The sequence below is a fragment of the Maylandia zebra genome, linkage group LG7, assembly GCF_041146795.1.
Source record: "Maylandia zebra isolate NMK-2024a linkage group LG7, Mzebra_GT3a, whole genome shotgun sequence".
In the NCBI taxonomy this organism is placed as follows: Eukaryota; Metazoa; Chordata; class Actinopteri; order Cichliformes; family Cichlidae; genus Maylandia; species Maylandia zebra.
In genome coordinates, this window is record NC_135173.1 from 58635602 (window position 1) to 58654008 (window position 18407).

The 18407-nt window shown below is 40.1% G+C and overlaps 1 protein-coding gene across 3 annotated transcripts in view; it reads right to left on the minus strand.

Moving 5' to 3' along the window:
- Nucleotides 1-66: 66 nt before the first annotated feature.
- The window catches only part of LOC101484090 (carnitine O-acetyltransferase), a 34061-nt gene continuing 15720 nt past the window's right edge, over nucleotides 67-18407 (minus strand). For all 3 annotated transcript variants that reach the window (XM_076886800.1, XM_024803368.2, XM_076886799.1), the window contains 7 exons: nucleotides 13216-13316; nucleotides 5933-6052; nucleotides 4013-4135; nucleotides 3242-3377; nucleotides 2776-2838; nucleotides 1364-1501; nucleotides 67-997 (listed from right to left, as the gene is read on the minus strand). In XM_076886800.1, the coding sequence (XP_076742915.1) occupies nucleotides 806-997; nucleotides 1364-1501; nucleotides 2776-2838; nucleotides 3242-3377; nucleotides 4013-4135; nucleotides 5933-6052; nucleotides 13216-13316 (873 nt within the window). In that variant the 3' untranslated portion in view covers nucleotides 67-805. The remainder of the gene's footprint in view (nucleotides 998-1363; nucleotides 1502-2775; nucleotides 2839-3241; nucleotides 3378-4012; nucleotides 4136-5932; nucleotides 6053-13215; nucleotides 13317-18407) is intronic.

The following is an 18407-nucleotide window of genomic DNA, read 5'->3' on the forward strand; positions in this document are numbered from 1 at the left end:
TCTGCACTAAATATCCTTCTAACATTAAGACTTGATTTAGGCTTCTGCAGGAAATCTACATCCTAACTTACATAGTACCGGAAAACCCTTTCCCCCCCGTACACCATAACCAACTGAAGGCTCAGAATTAAAATACCAAAATACAAAACCACGAATTACAGAGACAAAACAAAAAAATCTCTAGAGAGCTGATCGGCCTGGTGATATCCTCTGAGTTGTGGAAAAGGTAAAAGTGTGGGGACCTTCCACATGCCATCAGTTCTTCTGTGTTGACAGACAAATTGCATATTTTATCATAGAAAATCTCCTGGACAGTTTTTTCAAATATTCTGTGTAAAATCATACATTTCAGTTTGTTTTTTTAATTAGGTACTTAGTTGGACACATTGTACTTGCTATTAAGCCTTGACATTATGGTCATATATATGAGCCTTAAAACAGAATGGATGGAGACCTTTTCGCTTCACAATAAGTAAATATCTTTTTAGCCACCTGTACTTCTTTTTTAACACAAAAATAGGCGTCAAATTGACTTCAAAAACAGAATTGCCTGGACAAGTTTGAATTCATTTCAGATTTTCTCTAACACTTGGCATCAAATGTATACAGGTTCAAATATATAACTCACTTAAATCTTTTAATAAGTTGTACAAACTTGTATAAACTTCTCATTAGTGATTACAATTGACTACAACTGATCATTTCTTTTTACCAGCATAAACATTTGCTTGACCAACAGTGTTGGTCAAGCAAATGTTGCATTCAACAAAAGTGAAAAGCCACCACTTTATTCATGTCTTTGTTTTCACAGTATGGTCCTCATGTCCAGCAGTGCATCCTCCACAGCTTTTTTCAGCTCTTCTGAATTATTTTCTGTGTTTGTTTTGAAGGCTGACAACACAAAAGCCATGTCATCCTTCAAAAGAGTATAGCATATATCATACGTTTTACGTTGATAAGGGCAAGCACATGGGAGACAACCAGATTTGGACTGCACCTTGTGAAGTAGAACAAAGTTTGACATAGTGGTTAATTATTGTGTTAAACAATATAGTTGTTTGATATGCACTTTGTGAGAATGATTGAAACCTCATTAGCAACACAGCTAATACCATGTCATATAGCCTAAGAGTGTCCTTGATCTTAATAGATGTGTTGTGTTCATCATAACTATCAGTTGAGGCTGAAAACAAAAATAATATTTAAACAAAAGAATATAAATGAGTCCCTTCCTCATTAGTTTGGAAAGATACCAATTGGAGAAACATTAACCATTTTTTGCGGCAGACAGAAGTTTGATTATGTCTCTAGTAATATAATACTATTAAGACTTTGTCAGCTCAATTTCAGCTGTGCTCCTCACCTGACTTGTAGCAAGTCGATAGTCAAAAACTCTATCAAAGGAGGCGTCTGTGAAGATGTCCGGCATGGGAATATTTTTCTCAGTTGCTTGGTGCTGTAGACCCAGGAAGTGCCCAAAGACTGTCTGTCCACTAATTTCCTATTACAAAGAAGACAACTCACAATGTTTGCACAGGACTAAACATGACCTGTAGAGTGCTTACACAGCATTTTTCAGACAGTTTCAGCACAACAGCAACAAAAAAGTCCGATTCTTTTATCCATGTTTGCATGGGTTTTTTGTACCCCATAGTTTTATATCCTATGGTCATCTTCTTAAGCCTAGATTATACTAACATGGACATGTAGAGCTAAGTAGCCATTCCTGATATACCTCTTTGAAGTCCATTGCCTAGGCCCATATGCAGGTGGTACATTTTGATGAAAAGTTTCATTTTGAAGAAAAAGGTCATCTGGTCTCAGATTCAAGTAGATGCAAGCAGACTTACAGATACACAAGGGATAACGTAGACTTTCTGTAATTATACAGTCTCCATTTATTTAGGTTACCCATCCTTTGTTTTTACCATGGCTGTATAGAGAAGACTACAATCTAGTCATAATTCTAGATTATCAGAGATTGTATTTACCTAACAAACTACAGAAAAACTAAGCCAAAACAAAGAAGCAGTGTGGGGATTTTTAAGGTGTTTTATTTTTTTAAAATGTCAGTTTTCTGCTCTTGGAGCATTCAGCACTAAAGAGAAAGGCCATCAAATAATTTTAGAAGAGCAGTTGTTGCTGCCTATCAGTATGACAGTATGTCCTCTCTTCCCCCATCTTTGCCGTTCTTTCCTGCATTTATTACCTTGTTGGTATCAGTGTGGAGTAGAGTTCAGTATCTTTACAGGAGTCTTAAACTTTACACTTTTATTCATTGCCAATTGATGTCATATTAATGTGAGTGTCACATGTCCCCATAATTTACATTTATAGCATATTTGAAGTTTCCCAGAAATATCAGACAGCATTTTTTGTACCATGTCTGCAACAATCATCTGTTTCAGTGTCTGTCGCTTTAAATCAACCTGGCTGCTGCACTGCCCCTTTCAGGAAAGGATCTGAGTGATGGGAACAGCCAATAGGAACAGCACTGCTCATTCTGTAGTCTACACAGCTGCTCATACAGACTAACAGTGTGACTTCCATCACTCTCATCAATGTTGTTATTTTTAAATACAGCTGAAAGATATGTAAATACAGAGCTTGTTAGTGGCGTTGTGTTTACCCAGCCTGGATTTAGAGGTGCAAAGTTTGTAAGCTGATTTTTACTGTAGTGTGGTGCGTGTTAATGTTAACATTTTGTTGTCCCATTTAACAGGAACAGACTGCCACTAAACTGAAGCACTGAGCAGTTTTGTCATTAAAACTCACCATGCTAGTGTTCCACTTGTGCACTTCTATAGCTTTCCTCAAAAGATCCACTTTCTCTGTGTTCTGTACAACAAGATTACAAGTTACAATTCATCACTTGTAACAAGGTAGTGTTTATGACAGAAGTTTGTAATCTAAAGCATTACATACCAGCAACATGCAAATAAGTGAAACTGGCAGCTTACTTCAAATACTGAAGTGACACCAAAGAAAAGTAGGCAACAGAACAGAGTGTTCTGCAGGTAAAAAAAAAAAAAAAAAAAAAAAAAAAAAAAAAAAAAAAAAATCCCATTCAGATTCTTCATGGGGATTGATTTGATTAGTCATAATGCAATCATCCACAGCAGATGTATTGTGAACTCTGAATATAAAACTCAGTGCCACAGAAAATTATGTCAGTGTCAAAGAAAAATAACTCTACCCACAATCCTAGAGTGAAATACCTGCACACACACCCTCCCCATACCTTCTTGTTTGGGTCATTAAAAGCCATGACAAAGGCAACTGAGGCACTTGAAGTTGAGGGGATTTCACCTACACGTCCCTGCCTGAACAGTCGCATTGAGGCAGCTTCATAAGATGCACAGTGCTGCCGGTGCACCCTGCCAAGAGATAGGTTGTTTAAAATATTTTTCTCCAGTGTTCCAAAATGAAACCCCAATTCCAAAAATGTTGGGATACTGTGTAAAAACAAAATATAAGAGAAGTCAATGATGTGCAAGTCAAAGCTATGTTCTAGTCACACTACAATATTTGTTTTTTTATTCTTTATCTTTACAATGCATGGTTAATAAACAGACAAGTTTAAAACTTCAACATTTTGTTGGTGCAGCCCAAACCTTCTCTAAATTGAGAATTGCAACCATCACCAGTCTCATACAAATGACTTCATTACAGCTTAACAGTTGTAATGAAAATCTTGTGTCAGGCCCTTCAGAAGGGTCAGCTGGCAACAATCTAATTACTAAGCAGGCTATAAAGTTTAGGCATATAGATTAACAAAGAAATACATGTGCTTTTGATAAGGATCAACATTTTATGTGAATGTTAAATAAGCTTTGCTCTCAATTAGGTCTATGCAGGAAAAAAAATTTGTTAAATCTGTGACTACAGCATTTTGTATGAGTGTGAACCCAGGTTGTTACGGTTAATGAGTTTAGGATTGTCTGTTCCATCTTAACTTGGTCAAGAAAAAGTCAGCCTACAGAAACATCTCCATAAGGTTTAGATTACTCACCTGTAGTAGGCCAGCTGTATAGCCATCTGTATGAAAGGATCAGGACTCATCTTGTTTGCTTTTAGAAAGTTTTTCCCATAGTGGCTGAATGAGAGAATACTGAAATCCAGGTCTTGGACGATTCTGTTGTGAAGAGGATAGGATAACAGATGTGTTTGTGTATTGCATGCTCCTGTTATAAGTATTGCTATTAAAATATGTATATATGCCTTGTTAAGTATGGAGAATGGAGGTAATGAACTATGGAGTTTTGCACTGCAATTTCTCTTTTCAGAATCAGGACACTGGGAGAGGTGGCACCAATGAAGGGAGGCAGGACAACACACAATGTATAAAACAGTAACTAATGATCAAATGCAGAATGAAAAGTGTCTTCCTTACTCACATCAGTGCATCATGGGAAGCCCCAGCAACCTACACCTATTTCAGTGTAACTAAAGAAAGATTCAGGGTCACCTGATCTAGTCCTACCTGTATGCTTTATCAAACAGGAAAGCTTTAAGCCTAATCTTAATCTTAAAAGTAAAGATAGTTTCTGTCTCCTGAATACAAACTGGAAGCTGGTTCCACAGAAAGGGGGCCTGAAAGCTGAAGGCTCTGCCTCACATTCTACTTTTAAATATCCTAGAAAACGAGTAAGTCTGCACTCTGAGAGTAACAAGTGCTAATGGGGTGATACAGTACCATAAGGTCATTAAGATTAAGATGGAGCCTGAATATTCAAGAACTTGTATGAGCAGGATTTTAACTTGGATACTGGATTTAACAGAGCTAAAGATAAGCCAATATGCTGTTTTTTTTTTTTATGTCACTGCCTAAGGACAGCATGTATAATGTGAAACAGAAGTGGTCCCAGAACAGATTTATCTGGAACACTATAAATTAACCTTAGTGTGTAAGGAAGACTCCCCATTTACATGGACATCAGATATGGTTCTAACCACTGCAGTGCATCATCTTTAATTCCTACGGCATGCTCAACTCTGTAATAAAATGTTACAGTAATATCGAATGCTGCACGGAGGTCTAGCAGGACAGGCACAGAGGAGAGTCCACTCTCAGTCATGTTTGTTGCTTGGATAGAGAAAAAAAAAAAAGTAATGAACCCTATACATAAAGTAACATCTGAGGGATGGTTATTTATTTATTTTAAATGGTTAAAATTATATGAATCAAAAATTTCTTTTCAGACTCTCTCAGCCTAGCTACAGTGTTGAAAAGAAACCTGGGGTTATTTTCTTCCTCCTCAGAGGCCTCATGACATTATGGCCCACAGAGGGTTTTCCATTTCAATGAGCCTCTGTCTATAGCTGGGGGCTCATTTATAAACCTTTTAGTTTTAAAGTTGTGCTCCATTGATAGTTACTTTGAAGCAAAGTTTAGTCTGTTTAGTCCATTTAAAATCAAACTCATTTGTGCATGTGTGAACATTTGATCACACTCTGGTGTGGATCCGACCAATCTAAACTTTAAAAGGTGTACATTTCAAGTTTGAGCTAAAAACTTCCCATAGCAACATACAATTTGCATTCTCATTGTAGCAAAGTACTATGGATGTGCAAAGGTCTGCAGGGGCTTACAACTAGCTGTGAAATGAATGGAAATTCTCTGTTCTCCAATAGTCCAGGATTACAGCACCTTCTTCAGATGTTTACTTTTGTTGCTTCTGCCCCAGACACATCTGGCCAATGAACTGAACGCGACGCATTTTGCTGCGCTTGAAGTATACTTTGATTATTCTCTGTATGAAAACAACCCAAACCACGAGAGTTTACAAACTCATTTACTGATTTGAACTAAATGAACTATAGGTGTGAAAACACCCTTAGTCGTGTTTATTTGGGTTTTTCCTCTGGGGATGGATTTTTGTTTTCAGTGGGGCTATGCAACTAAAACTTGAGCAGTAGCTTTTGTACTCACTTATCAATGCTTTGTTTGGCCTCCTCAATTGCTTTTTTGATGTCAGCTGTGATGTTGAAGTGTAGTTTCTGAGGTGTGGGCAAAGGCACCGTGGGAGACTCTATGATCTCTAGTTTCTTGCTGTTTCCAAAAAGGAGAAAAAACAACAACAAATGACAAACAGGGAATGCTACTGAGGGGCAGAAAAAAGCCAGCACAGGTAAAACAATCTCTTATGTCAATGGACATTTCTATCAAGAGACTTTTTGCAAGTGTGTTGAAAGCTTAAGGAGAAAAAAAAAAAAAAGAAAAAAGTATGAAGTCACAGATGGGCTTTCCACCCACAGGAAGCATTCTAGTGTGTTTTGGGTGGCAGTCAGAGGCACAGGCCCTGGCAGGCTCTTTAAGTTGGCTATTGGCACATTGAATGTCACCTCTCTGGTGGGAAAGCTGGAGTTAGTGCTGTCTCTAGATTGGGCAACTCCAGATTGAAACCACAGTAACTGGACTTTTACTTTCATAGCGCTTTGTTACCCTGAGCACTCAAAGCCTCAAGCATCTCCAAAGACACTTTTTTTTATAATGTCAAGAAAGCCAGCATTGAAAGAGATCCCATCCCCAAGAACACTTTTTTTAAACCCTTTGTTAAACATTAAAGATAAAAACCTGAGTATTAATCCACATTAGTATAAATAGCTCTAACAGGTTAGACCACCATTTTTATAGTAACAGATCCCTAGGGCTTAATGTCTAGGCTACAAAACCAAACCCAGTCATAGTCCAAGAGCAGTGATCTAGAAGGGAGCTGCCAGAACAGGAGTGGCTGGTAGAAGAGCTTCCGGAAAGTGGCATTCAAAACTGGGCAAGCCTTCTTGGATTGAGGTTCTGGTTCCACAAATTGACAACGCCTAAGCTTTTTGTCTAAAATTTGTGCACACAATCAAATTCCAATAGTTGTACATGGATAATTTGACATGCAGACTGAAGTAGCTGGTGAATCCATCCTTTGGCATGGGTTTCATAGATTGTTGCTTCCCTGCACTTCTGGGCCAGAAAACAGACTGTTGTCTGTCCTTATGTGCCAAAAGACAGTTCAGAGTAGCCAGCATTGTCGAAGTTGTTAGGTGGGGTGCTAGAGAGTACACCACCAAGCAACTTTGTCCTATGGGGAGACTTCAATAATAATGTGGGCAATGACAGCAAGACCTGGAGGGGTGTGATTAGAGGAATGGCCTGCCTGATCTGAATCTGACCACACTCAGATTAAGATCAGTCTGTCCATAACATGTTCAAACATAAGGGTCTTCATGAGAAAATGTGGCACCAAGACATCGCAGGGTGATGAAAGGTGGCGGATTGGACAGATGCTGGCAGACGTGTAAAAATAACGCAATTGTTTGGTAGTGGCTATGGTGGAGCTTTCACAGATTCAGTAAAATTAGCAAGTGATGGAGGCCAGCAGGTGGATGGGGGAAAGGGGAGGCGGAGGTGGCGAGACCCAAAGCAGCCGCCAATCCGACTGTCTGGTGAGATGAGCTTCAGGTAAGAAGTTATGACCTGCAGTCTATCTGGGTCAGATATAAACCAAGTTTAGGTGGAGTTTATTTTCGTTCTGTTAACTTTTTACAGTCAGTTACAATAACTGGTACTGTGTACTAGCTAGCATGACGGACTTTCTATAGAGTTGGGTGGGTGCTATTATATTACTGGTGAACTTTATTTTATTCATATGGTTAGTTAGTAGAGTTGCCTACCAACCCGTAAAAAACAGAATCCTCTGGTATTCAGAGTTAATATTACACGTTTCGTATTGAGCTGAAAATAAACGCGATTTGTCCCGTACTTCAGCTACAATAAAAAGAAAAAAAAAAAAGACAAAAAGCTGGAGTTATTCTGTGTCTTTACGCTGTCAGCTGCCTCTTCTCTCATCCCCCCCTGTTGCTACTTCAATCACAAAACTGATCAATGATCAGCTGATCGGCGTTTCTGCCGCAAGTCCCGTCTCTCTTGCTTGTTTATCTCCTGCTTTGCGCCAGAAAGAGGAAACTAGCTGAGGTCGTGTTCAACAGCAGAAGCGCCTTTAAACTTGATCAGCTGTTGTTAGAATTTATTTAATATTACTTTCTAGTATCAGCTGAGGTTTGCTGGAGCTACAGCTGTAAAAAGTGCTGGTCATGATATCGGTTTGGTTATCTGGTGAGAGGGAAACATGAAGATGAAACCAGGAGAGGTCCTTACTGAATCATCAGAGCTGAACAGGTGATGGAGAAACAGGTTTACCTTTTAGGTGACATGAATGGGTTGAAGGGAAGCTATGAACTGATTCTGAGAGACAACTTACACCTTTTCTATGTAGCTGACAGCTGGTAACTGTGCAGGGGCGGGTCTAGCAAAGTTTTGCCAGGGGGCCAGGTAGGGCATTAACAGGGAAAGGGGGGCACAAAGAAATACTTTTCTTTCTTATTCTCATTTAAAATTTCTAGCTTTTAACAAATAATTATCTGAATCTTACAACCAATGTTTTCATCTGATGTCAAATTTATAGAAATCCATTATTGTACATAGTAAGTTCTTTTCAGGGTCCCAACATAATTTCTTCAGAAGAAATTACTGTACATGATGCCAGTATTTTCCCCACATTTTCTAGATACTGTACTAGTACTTTGTGTAAAATGCCTTCAAAAAGTCAGTTTAGTTTTATTCTTTCTCACCTGTCTTTCTGTCTCCTTTCACTTTTAAAAGGTTGCCATGTTAGAAATAATATTTTGCCCTGCCATGCCGTTTATTGATGTGGTAAATAAATAGTTTATGAAAATATCGCTAAATCTGTCATTTATTATTTTTAATATTCAGTAATAGTCATGTCTTACTTCTAGTCTTCTCTGTCTTAATTTCAGGTTTCCACCATATGTTGTAGATAGTTCAGGAAGTTAACTCAACCAAGCAGTCTTTGGGTTTCGGCTAAGTACTGTTTAGAATACCAGAATAGGGAGGATGGTGTAGGTTTAAGTTTATTAGATTGATACATATGTACCAACAAGACAGTGTACATCACTGTCACAACGACGTTTGTTTTCATTCAAAGGCTTTATGGTTTTTCCTATAATACCTGGTGGGCCGGTCTCTAGTCAAAATACCCGGGCTGATTTTTTGTCCCAGTCCAGCCCTGTCTGTGGCTGTATGGTCTGGACACTCGGGCTGAGCGGTCAACTAAGCATCACCTTGTGGTGAGTTGATGAGGTGGTGGGGAGGATGCTGAACAGGGTTGGCATGCCTAAATGTGTAAAGGTCCACTGGGATGATCTGGGAGAAGCCCCCCTGGTCCAGGAGATCTTTAATTCCTACCTCCAGTAATAATAATAATAATAATAATAATAATAATAATAATAATAATAATACATTTTATTTAAATAGCGCCTTTCAAAGCACCCAAGGACACTGTACAACAGATAAAAACTGGAAATATACACAATGGTAAAAATAGAAGATAAAAGTTAAAAAATTTAAGTTACAGAAATTTAAGAATAGGCAATTTTAAACAGATGAGTTTTGAGGGTAGACTTAAAAAGAGAGAATGAACTAATATTTCTGAGGTCCGGGGGTAGGGAATTCCAAAGTCGAGGGGCAGAGCAGCTAAAGGCCCTCCCTCCCATTGTGATCAGACGAGCAGAGGGAACAGAGAGAGAAAGAGAAGATGAAGATCTGAGGCAGCGGGATGGGAGCTTCATCTGTAATAAGTCAGAGAGGTACGGTGGAGAGAGAGAATGAATAGCCTTGAATGTATACAGAATTATTTTAAAATGGATGCGAAATTTGACCGGGAGCCAGTGAAGTTGCTTCAGGATTGGGGAGATGTGGTGGGTAGAAGAAGTCCTAGTAATAATACGGGCAGCAGAGTTCTGGACACGTTGGAGCTTGTTGATAGATTTTTGTGTAAGGCCAAATAATGAGTTGCAGTAGTCAATTCTAGAGATAACAAGATTATGGATGAGAATGGCAGTGGCGTGAGGTGTGAGGAAGGGGCGGAGGCGATTAATGTTACGGAGTTGGAAATATGCTGCACGTGTAATATTATTGATATGTGAGTTAAAGGATAATGTGCTATCGAGAATGACACCCAAGCTTTTCACAGAGGGAGAGATAGGGACCAGCGAGTTATTGATGGTGAGAGAGAAATTGTTAATTCTGGATAGCAGTCGTTTAGTGCCAACCAGAAGAAGTTCCGATTTATTGCTGTTGAGTTTAAGAGAGTTGGAGGAGAACCAAGAATTAAGTTCAGCTAGACAGAGGATGAGGGAGGGTGGAGGAAGAGTAGAGTCAGGTTTGGTAGAGAGATAGAGCTGGGTGTCATCGGCGTAGCAGTGGAACTGAATATTATATTTACGAAAAATATGTCCGAGTGGAAGAAGGTAGATGATGAAAAGAAGGGGCCCGAGGACAGATCCCTGGGGCACCCCAGTGGATAAAGGAGAAAGCTGAGAAGTGAAGGATTTTAATTGAATGAACTGAGTGCGGTCAGATAGGTATGATTTAAACCAGGCTAGTGGAGTGTGAGAGAGACCAATAGAAGCTAATCTGCTAAGGAGAATGGGATGAGAGATGGTGTCAAAAGCTGCACTCAGATCAAGAAGGATAAGGATGGAGAGGAGACCAGAATCAGCTGCTATAAGAAGGTCGTTTGTTATTTTTATAAGAGCAGTTTCAGTGCTATGTAGAGGACGAAAGCCAGACTGGAACTGTTCGTAAAGGTTATTATCAGTTAGGTGAAGATGGACTTGTGAAGCAACTATTTTTTCAAGGATTTTTGAGAGAAATGGTAGATTGGAGATAGGACGAAAATTATTAAAGTTGTTGGGATCTAGACCAGTTTTTTTCAGAATTGGGGTAATAGCAGCAACTTTGAAGGAAGCAGGAACAGTTCCAGTGGTGAGTGAAGAGTGAATAATAGCAGATATGAGGGGAAGGAGAAGGAGTAAGCAGGCTTTGACGAGGACAGTGGGGATAGGATCGAGCTGGCAGGTAGAAGGCTTTGATTTATGGATGAGATCAGCAATATCAGCTAAGGATGGAAGTTGAAAAACAGAGAGGAAGTGAGAAGGGGGAGAGGTTAGGACAGAGAAGCTACATTGAGCATTAGGGTCCAGGTCTAAGTGTATTTTATGAATTTTATCAATAAAGAATAGCATTAGAGCATCACAGAAGTTAGATGAATAGAGATGAGCAGGGAGAGAATCAGGTGGCCTGTTAAAAGAGTTGAATAGTGAGAAAAGGGTCTTGGTAGAGTTCTCACTTGAGCAGACAATAGCAGAGTAATAAGCAGATTTGGTTTGACTAATACATTCCTGGTAAAACAGAACGTGGTTATTAAACATATCCTTATGAATAGTAAGGCCAGTTTTCTTATAGAGACGTTCAAGCTGTCGGCCTTTAGCTTTCAGTAGCCGGAGTTCAGGGGTGTACCAGGGTGCAGAGCGAGAAAAAAGTACAGTTCTGGTTTTTTGTGGAGCCAGGGAATTTAAAATACTACTAAGGCTATGATTATAAAAAAGTACCAGGTCCTCTTGAATAGCTAAGTTGTTAGAAGACAAGCAGCTAGAAAAAGCAGAGGAAAGGATATCAAGATTTATATTCTTGATATTCCGGAAAGAGATAATACGGGGATTGTTAATTACAGAGAGGGTCATGTGAACATTAAAGGAGAGAAGTAGATGGTCCGAAATTAGCAGTTCGTCAGCTGTACAGATGGAGGGGGTAAGTCCAGAACAGCAGACTAGGTCCAAAGTGTGGCCCTTAATGTGGGTAGGGAAGTTTATGTATTGTTTAAGGCTGAAGCTATCAAGGCAGGATAGAAGGTCCTTGGTAAGAGGATGGTCGCAGTTATCCACGTGAACGTTAAAGTCACCCAGCAATATTATATTAGGGGAGACAGTAGCTAGATTGGTCAGCAGATCGCCAAAGTCACTGATAAAAACAGAATTAAATTTTGGGGGGCGGTAGATGACAGCTATTACAGTTGGGGTAGGTCCTGAAAGTTGACAAACAACAGATTCAAAGGAACTGTACGTAGGGGCGGACAGCGACGAGACTTTCCAGTTCTCGCGATAGATTATCGCGAGGCCACCACCACGGCCGGACTCGCGAGGTTGGCAGGTGTAAACAAACCCCGGGGGGGTGGAGTCGTTGAGTTGCGAAAAGTCATTGGGCTGTTGCCATGTCTCAGTCAAGCAGAAAAAGTCAAACTTACGGTCTGTTAGGAGATCCTGGATGAGATGTCCTTTGTTCGTAAGCGAACGGATATTAAGCAGGCCGAAGTTGACAGAAATACTGTCGGACTGGATGAGAGTGTTAGCCGACCTAGGCAGACCAGTCAGAACATTGCGGTCAATAGACCTGCAGGGGTTCCGTTGAGAGCGACCAGAGGTGGACCAGAAGGACTGAATTGGTTTGGAATTATCCTGATGGAAATACCGACGGGAGCCTCGATGTACGTACTTTCGACGAGGGAGGAAGGCAATGTCCGTGTGGAAATGAAGAGCAGCCAACGGCGGAGCAGCTAAAGAGAAGCGGAGGCAGAGGAGCTCATCAGCTGTATATTGATGAAGTCCAGTGCCGAGTCGGTAGATCGATGACATAAGGATCCAGACCCACACTGAGAGTACATAGATCCTGAAAGGCCACATCATGGACAGGAACAGCCGGGTAGGGACACCGGTGGGCCTTAGAAACAGGAGTAGGACAAAAGTCCAGAAGTCCAGAGTCCAGTAGCGTTAACGTTAGCGATAGTGGTGAGTGGCGGCCGGTGAGTAGCGGCAGCCAGTCGCGCCAGCGTTCACTCAACCGGAAAAGCTTACGTAGAACTCATCTCAATATCCTGTTCAGGAGTGAGCTGTTCATGGGACTTTTGCCGGCTCTGTAATGATGTGGATGTTGTACCACTACATTGTGGTGAAGTTAGCTGAGGGTAAAAGGGAAGCTGTTGATTAAGTTGTTGATCAAGCTACGTCCCCATGCTCACTTATGGTCAATGAATTGGCGGAAAGAATGAGTTTGCCTTTACAAGCAGTGGAAATGAGCTTTCTCTGAAAGTTCTCTCCTTAGGCTGTTGCCTCCATGTCCAAGCCCCAAGCACAAGGATCAGTCTATCCTTGTGTCTTATAAATTTAATGGAAAAGAAATACACTTGTCTGTGTTAGGGTAAGAATAATGTATTTTTAGAAGTCACCTTGCCTCATATTTGAGCTTTTGTTAACAGACCAAACAACAAAACTAAACTATAGAACACTGCATTTTAAATGTATACTTACATGGATGCTGAAACATAATCAGTCAAGGTCATACCAATTGTACCATCTGCACAACTATGCGAGACGTTGTTACCAAATGCCCCATCTTCTCCAATAATGAACTGAAACAAAGAAGGCAAAACAGCCATTAGCATTACATTTCAAGCTGGATTAGTCTATATCTTTCAGTAATTAAGACATTGTGCTTCAGTTTTAGTTTTGCTCTGTAGATCTTTAGACTGTCTGCAAATTGTGACGCAAGAATACATTTTAATTCAATATATCATATACAGTGGGGCAAAAAAGTATTTAGTCAGCCACCGATTGTGCAAGTTCCCCCACTAAAAATGATGACAGAGGTCAGTAATTTGCACCAGAGGTACACTTCAACTGTGAGAGACAGAATGTGAAAAAAAAAAATCCATGAATTCACATGGTAGGATTTGTAAAGAATTTATTCGTAAATTAGGGTGGAAAATAAGTATTTGGTCACCTCAAACATGGAAAATCTCTGGCTCTCACAGACCTGTAACGTCTTCTGTAAGAAGCTTTTCTGTCCCCCACTCATTACCTGTATGAATGGCACCTGTTTGAACTCATCATCTGTATAAAAGACACCTGTCCACAGCCTCAAACAGTCAGACTCCAAACTCCGCCATGGCCAAGACCAAAGAGCTTTCGAAGGACACCAGGAAAAGTATTGTAGACCTGCACCAGACTGGGAAGAGTGAATCTACAATAGGCAAGCAGCTTGGTGTGAAAAAAATCAACTGTGGGAGCAATCATAAGAAAATGGAAGACATACAAGACCACTGATAATCTCCCTCGATCTGGGGCTCCACCCAAGATCTCATCAAGCAAAGATCACAGAACCACACGGGGGGGGACCTGGTGAATGACCTGCAGAGAGCTGGGACCAAAGTAACAAAGGTCACCATCAGTAACACACTACAACGGCAGGGAATCAAATCCCGCAGTGCCAGACGTGTTCCGCTGCTGAAGCCAGTGCATGTCCAGGCCCGTCTGAAGTTTGCCAGAGAGCACATGGATGATACAGCAGAGGATTGGGAGAATGTCATGTGGTCAGATGAAACCAAAGTAGAACTTTTTGGTATAAACTCAACTCGTCGTGTTTGGAGGAAGAAGAATACTGAGTTGCATCCCAAGAACACCATACCTACTGTGAAGCATGGGGGTGGAAACATCATGCTATGGAGCTGTTTTTCTGCCAAGGGGACAGGACGGCTGATCCGTGTTAAGGACAGAATGAATGGGGCCATGTATCGTGAGCTTTTGAGCCAAAACCTCCTTCCATCAGTGAGAACTTTGAAGATGAAACGAGGCTGGGTCTTCCAACATGACAATGATCCAAAACACACCGCCCGGGCAACAAAGGAGTGGCTCCGTAAGAAACATTTGAAAGTCCTGGAGTGGCCTAGCCAGTCTCCAGACCTCAACCCCATAGAAAATCTGTGGCGGGAGTTGAAAGTCCGTGTTGCTCGGCGACAGCCCCAAAACATCACTGCTCTCGAGAAGATCTGCATGGAGGAATGGGCCAAAATACCAGCTACTGTGTGTGCAAACCTGGTAAAGACCTATAGTAAACGTTTGACCTCTGTTATTGCCAACAAAGGTTATGTTACAAAGTATTGAGTTGCATTTTTGTTATTTTTTTCCACATTCTGTCTCTCACAGTTGAAGTGTACCTCTGGTGCAAATTACTGACCTCTGTCATCATTTTAGGTGGGAGAACTTGCACAATCGGTGGCTGACTAAATACTTTTTTGCCCCACTGTAAGGCCAAATCATAGCAGTTGCCCCAAGTTGCTTTATATTTTAATGTAAAGAACCTACAATAATCCAGAGAAAAGACTAACAATCACATGTTCCAATTGGGTCATATGGTACTTTAAAGTCTTAGTAAGATGAAGTGTTTATTCAGGACCTTGTATGTTGTGAAAGTATTTTAAATTAGATTGTGGATTTAACAGGGAGCCAATGAAGAGAAGCCAGTATAGGAGAAATCTGCTCAAAGAAGAAGAACTAATAATTACAGTAGTTCCACCTAGAAGTAATAAATGCAGGAATTAGTTTTTCTGCATCACTATGAGACAGGATATTTCTCATTTTATGCTTATGCAAATGGAGGAAAATCAGTTCTACATATTCGTTTAACATGCCCACCAAAGGACATATCCTGGTTTACAAGGTCTCCAAGATTCCTCACCAGTGTTGGTCAAGTTACTTGAAAAAAGTAATCAGTAACTAATTACTGATTACTTCCCCCCAAAAGTAATCCCGTTACTTTACTGATTACTTATTTTCAAAAGTAATTAATTACTTAGTTACTTTTTAAAAACACGATTTACAACCTGAAGAGGTGATAAAGCGATAGAGCTTTCAGCCCAATTCTACTTTTTCTGCATAATCCATCATACAAAATGTAATCAAATGGAAAAGTATCTTTTTTTAAACTTGTTTTATCAGTTTTAATCTTTTAACTTTATGCATCAAGCAAAAATTTAATTATATGCAACATTCTCTGACTTGAATAAATTAGTTTAACATTTAAACCTATTTTCTGCACATTCCAGCACATAAATAAAATAGTTTTTGTGTTTACACTCACTCTTTCAAATAGATGCAAGTAAAACACAGCAGAAAATAAATAAAGTCAAAGACTCAGCGGTCCTTTTGCTCTATTTTCACCTGTAAAGCAGGAGTAGGGTAGGCGGAGGTTTCCTCTGGTGCAGGTGTGCTGCGGTCAGTTGAAGAATCCGCGAGTTTCTCTGTGAGTTTCCCATTACGTCGTAGCACACTCGGTGCTTGCTTGGAAGTTTAGGGGTTTTTTCGCTGTAAAAAGAAGTTTTCTTCCCACGCACAACGGACGCTAATGTTTTTGTCACTTTTTATGGAATCAAACTTAAAGAAAGGTCAGTACTTCCACGCTTTAAACGCTGCACGCTCATACTCTCTCCCGCACTCCATATATTATCCATTGTTGATCTGCACACAGCTGTTGTCACGAACGTTGCACTTGCTTACGTCACTGTCATGAGACATTCTCGCAAAAAATAAATAAATAAATCACGGTTTTAGTAATGCAGTAACGCAGCATTCCTACGGGAAAGTAACGGTAATCTAATTACAGTTTTTGCAATAGTACTATAGTATTACTATAGTAATAGTAATAGATTTGGAGTCAACAGTATCCTTGACACACAACGTAACGTTCGGTCATGTGCAAAAGCATCAGCTCTAAGAGCCGTGCTTAGAGAGTGCTTTGTAGTCAATCAGAAGAGTCGACTCCCACTGAATGAGAGCCGGCTCCTCACTTAATTTCCTTTAGCTGCTCAGCTCTCACGCAGTGGCTCAGTTATGCTCCAATCCCTCCATATTGTGGCCAATCACATGCGAGGATATAGGATAATATCATTATGTGAAAAACAGAGGATGAGAGACGCGACAGTCAAGTGGAGCGTGCGTCTGTCCTCTCAGTGAGTGAGACAGTAGACAGCAGTGAGGAGGGCTGTGAGAGTGCATCGCAAAAACACATAAATATGCCTGACACCCGTAAACGAAGCAGCATCTGGCTGTAGTTCAAAGACTTGTCTCGGCCTTGGTCTCATCTCAACTTTGTCTTGGTCTCGATACCCTCCAGTCTTGGTGTTGTCTTGGTTTAGGCGGTCTTGACTACAAGTCTATTAGATACTGTAGAATGTTTAGCTGATTTTAGAGTTTAGAAATGTGTTAAAATATAATGTAGAACTATTGTAGAGACACTGCCCTTAAAGTAATAAAGGCTGACTGTGTCGTGAACTTAGGAGTAGAGTGTAGGAGACCTCCCCCACTGAGTGGAAATTCCCCAGAGGGGTTTTATGACCTCTAGGGAGTTACCTACACCCACAGTGTTTTAACTGTCACGCACACACATCCACACGCACACTCACTCATGTGCACTCACACATACACACAGGTATGCGTACACAGTCACACACGAGCACTCACATAGACACGCGGGAACGTGCACATGTAGGCATTCATGTGCTCGTGCACATAGACACAGACAGAGTTTGCAGCACACCGTAGGGGGTTTTATGATGGGGTCACTTCTATAAATCTGGCTGTAACTAACAAAGGGGTGAAGATTTTGGAGAGGGACACCGGCCTCGTCTTCCCTTCTAGAAGATGCATGCTTAAATGAAGATGAATAAAGATGAATAAAGGTTTTGTGAAATGGCTACTGAGTTCCGGTGCCGTCTCTGGAAGTTTTGACGAATAAAAGAACCGGGGTAAAACTGATTTCTCAACAATACCTATTGCATGCTCTAGTCACTGTAATAATACATCATTGTCCACAGTACTGAATGCGGCACTTAGGACAATTACAACAACAAACCAACTAACCGTTCAACCTAGTTGCACCTAAGGTTTTAAAGTTAAAATTTATGATTTGTTAGAATATTCTTTGTACTCACTTCTGTGATTTTGTATCCAATTATATATACATTTTTAAAATACTTTATAAGTGATTCTAGAATTTTTTTTTAATCAATTAAATTTTATTTTATTTATTTATTTATTTTTTACACCTGTGATGGCCAAACCCATGGCCACACTCTAAAGTCGGTAACTTTTGTATTTTCATTCTTCATTTGAACATATTAATACATTTTAGTTTCCAATAACTTTATTGATCGGTTTGGATACATTTGTTCTATTTGTAAGCGCGCACATTTAGTTTACTTATGTATTCATACTACTTCATTTCTTTGCTTTCTGACTAACCTTTGTCTTTTTATTTCTTACCTGCCATCATCCCTGGGAGTTGCCGGACAAAAGATGGTAGCCAGGGTTTGAAACCATTAAATATGAAGGAAGATAATTGGACCACACCACCACTTCCTGCTGAAGGGGGAATGTGTTTTCTCTTTACTTTAAAAACAAAGTATTTGTATTTAATTAAATATTTGAGTTTAGGGTTTAATGGGGTTTTTTGATTTTCTTCTTTAGTGTTTAGTTTATTAACAAACTAGATTGTACTGCTGTTTGTGATTTATGATTGTGTTTTGTTTGTTACCCCTCATGTGTCACAATGGTCTGATCAGCCATTATATATACCCTTGTATGTCATTTCATGTTTAGGTCAATTATGTACGTTTGGGCAGTCATTTGGTTTGTTAAGGTTGCAGTCTTTGCCTGAGTTCAGTTTT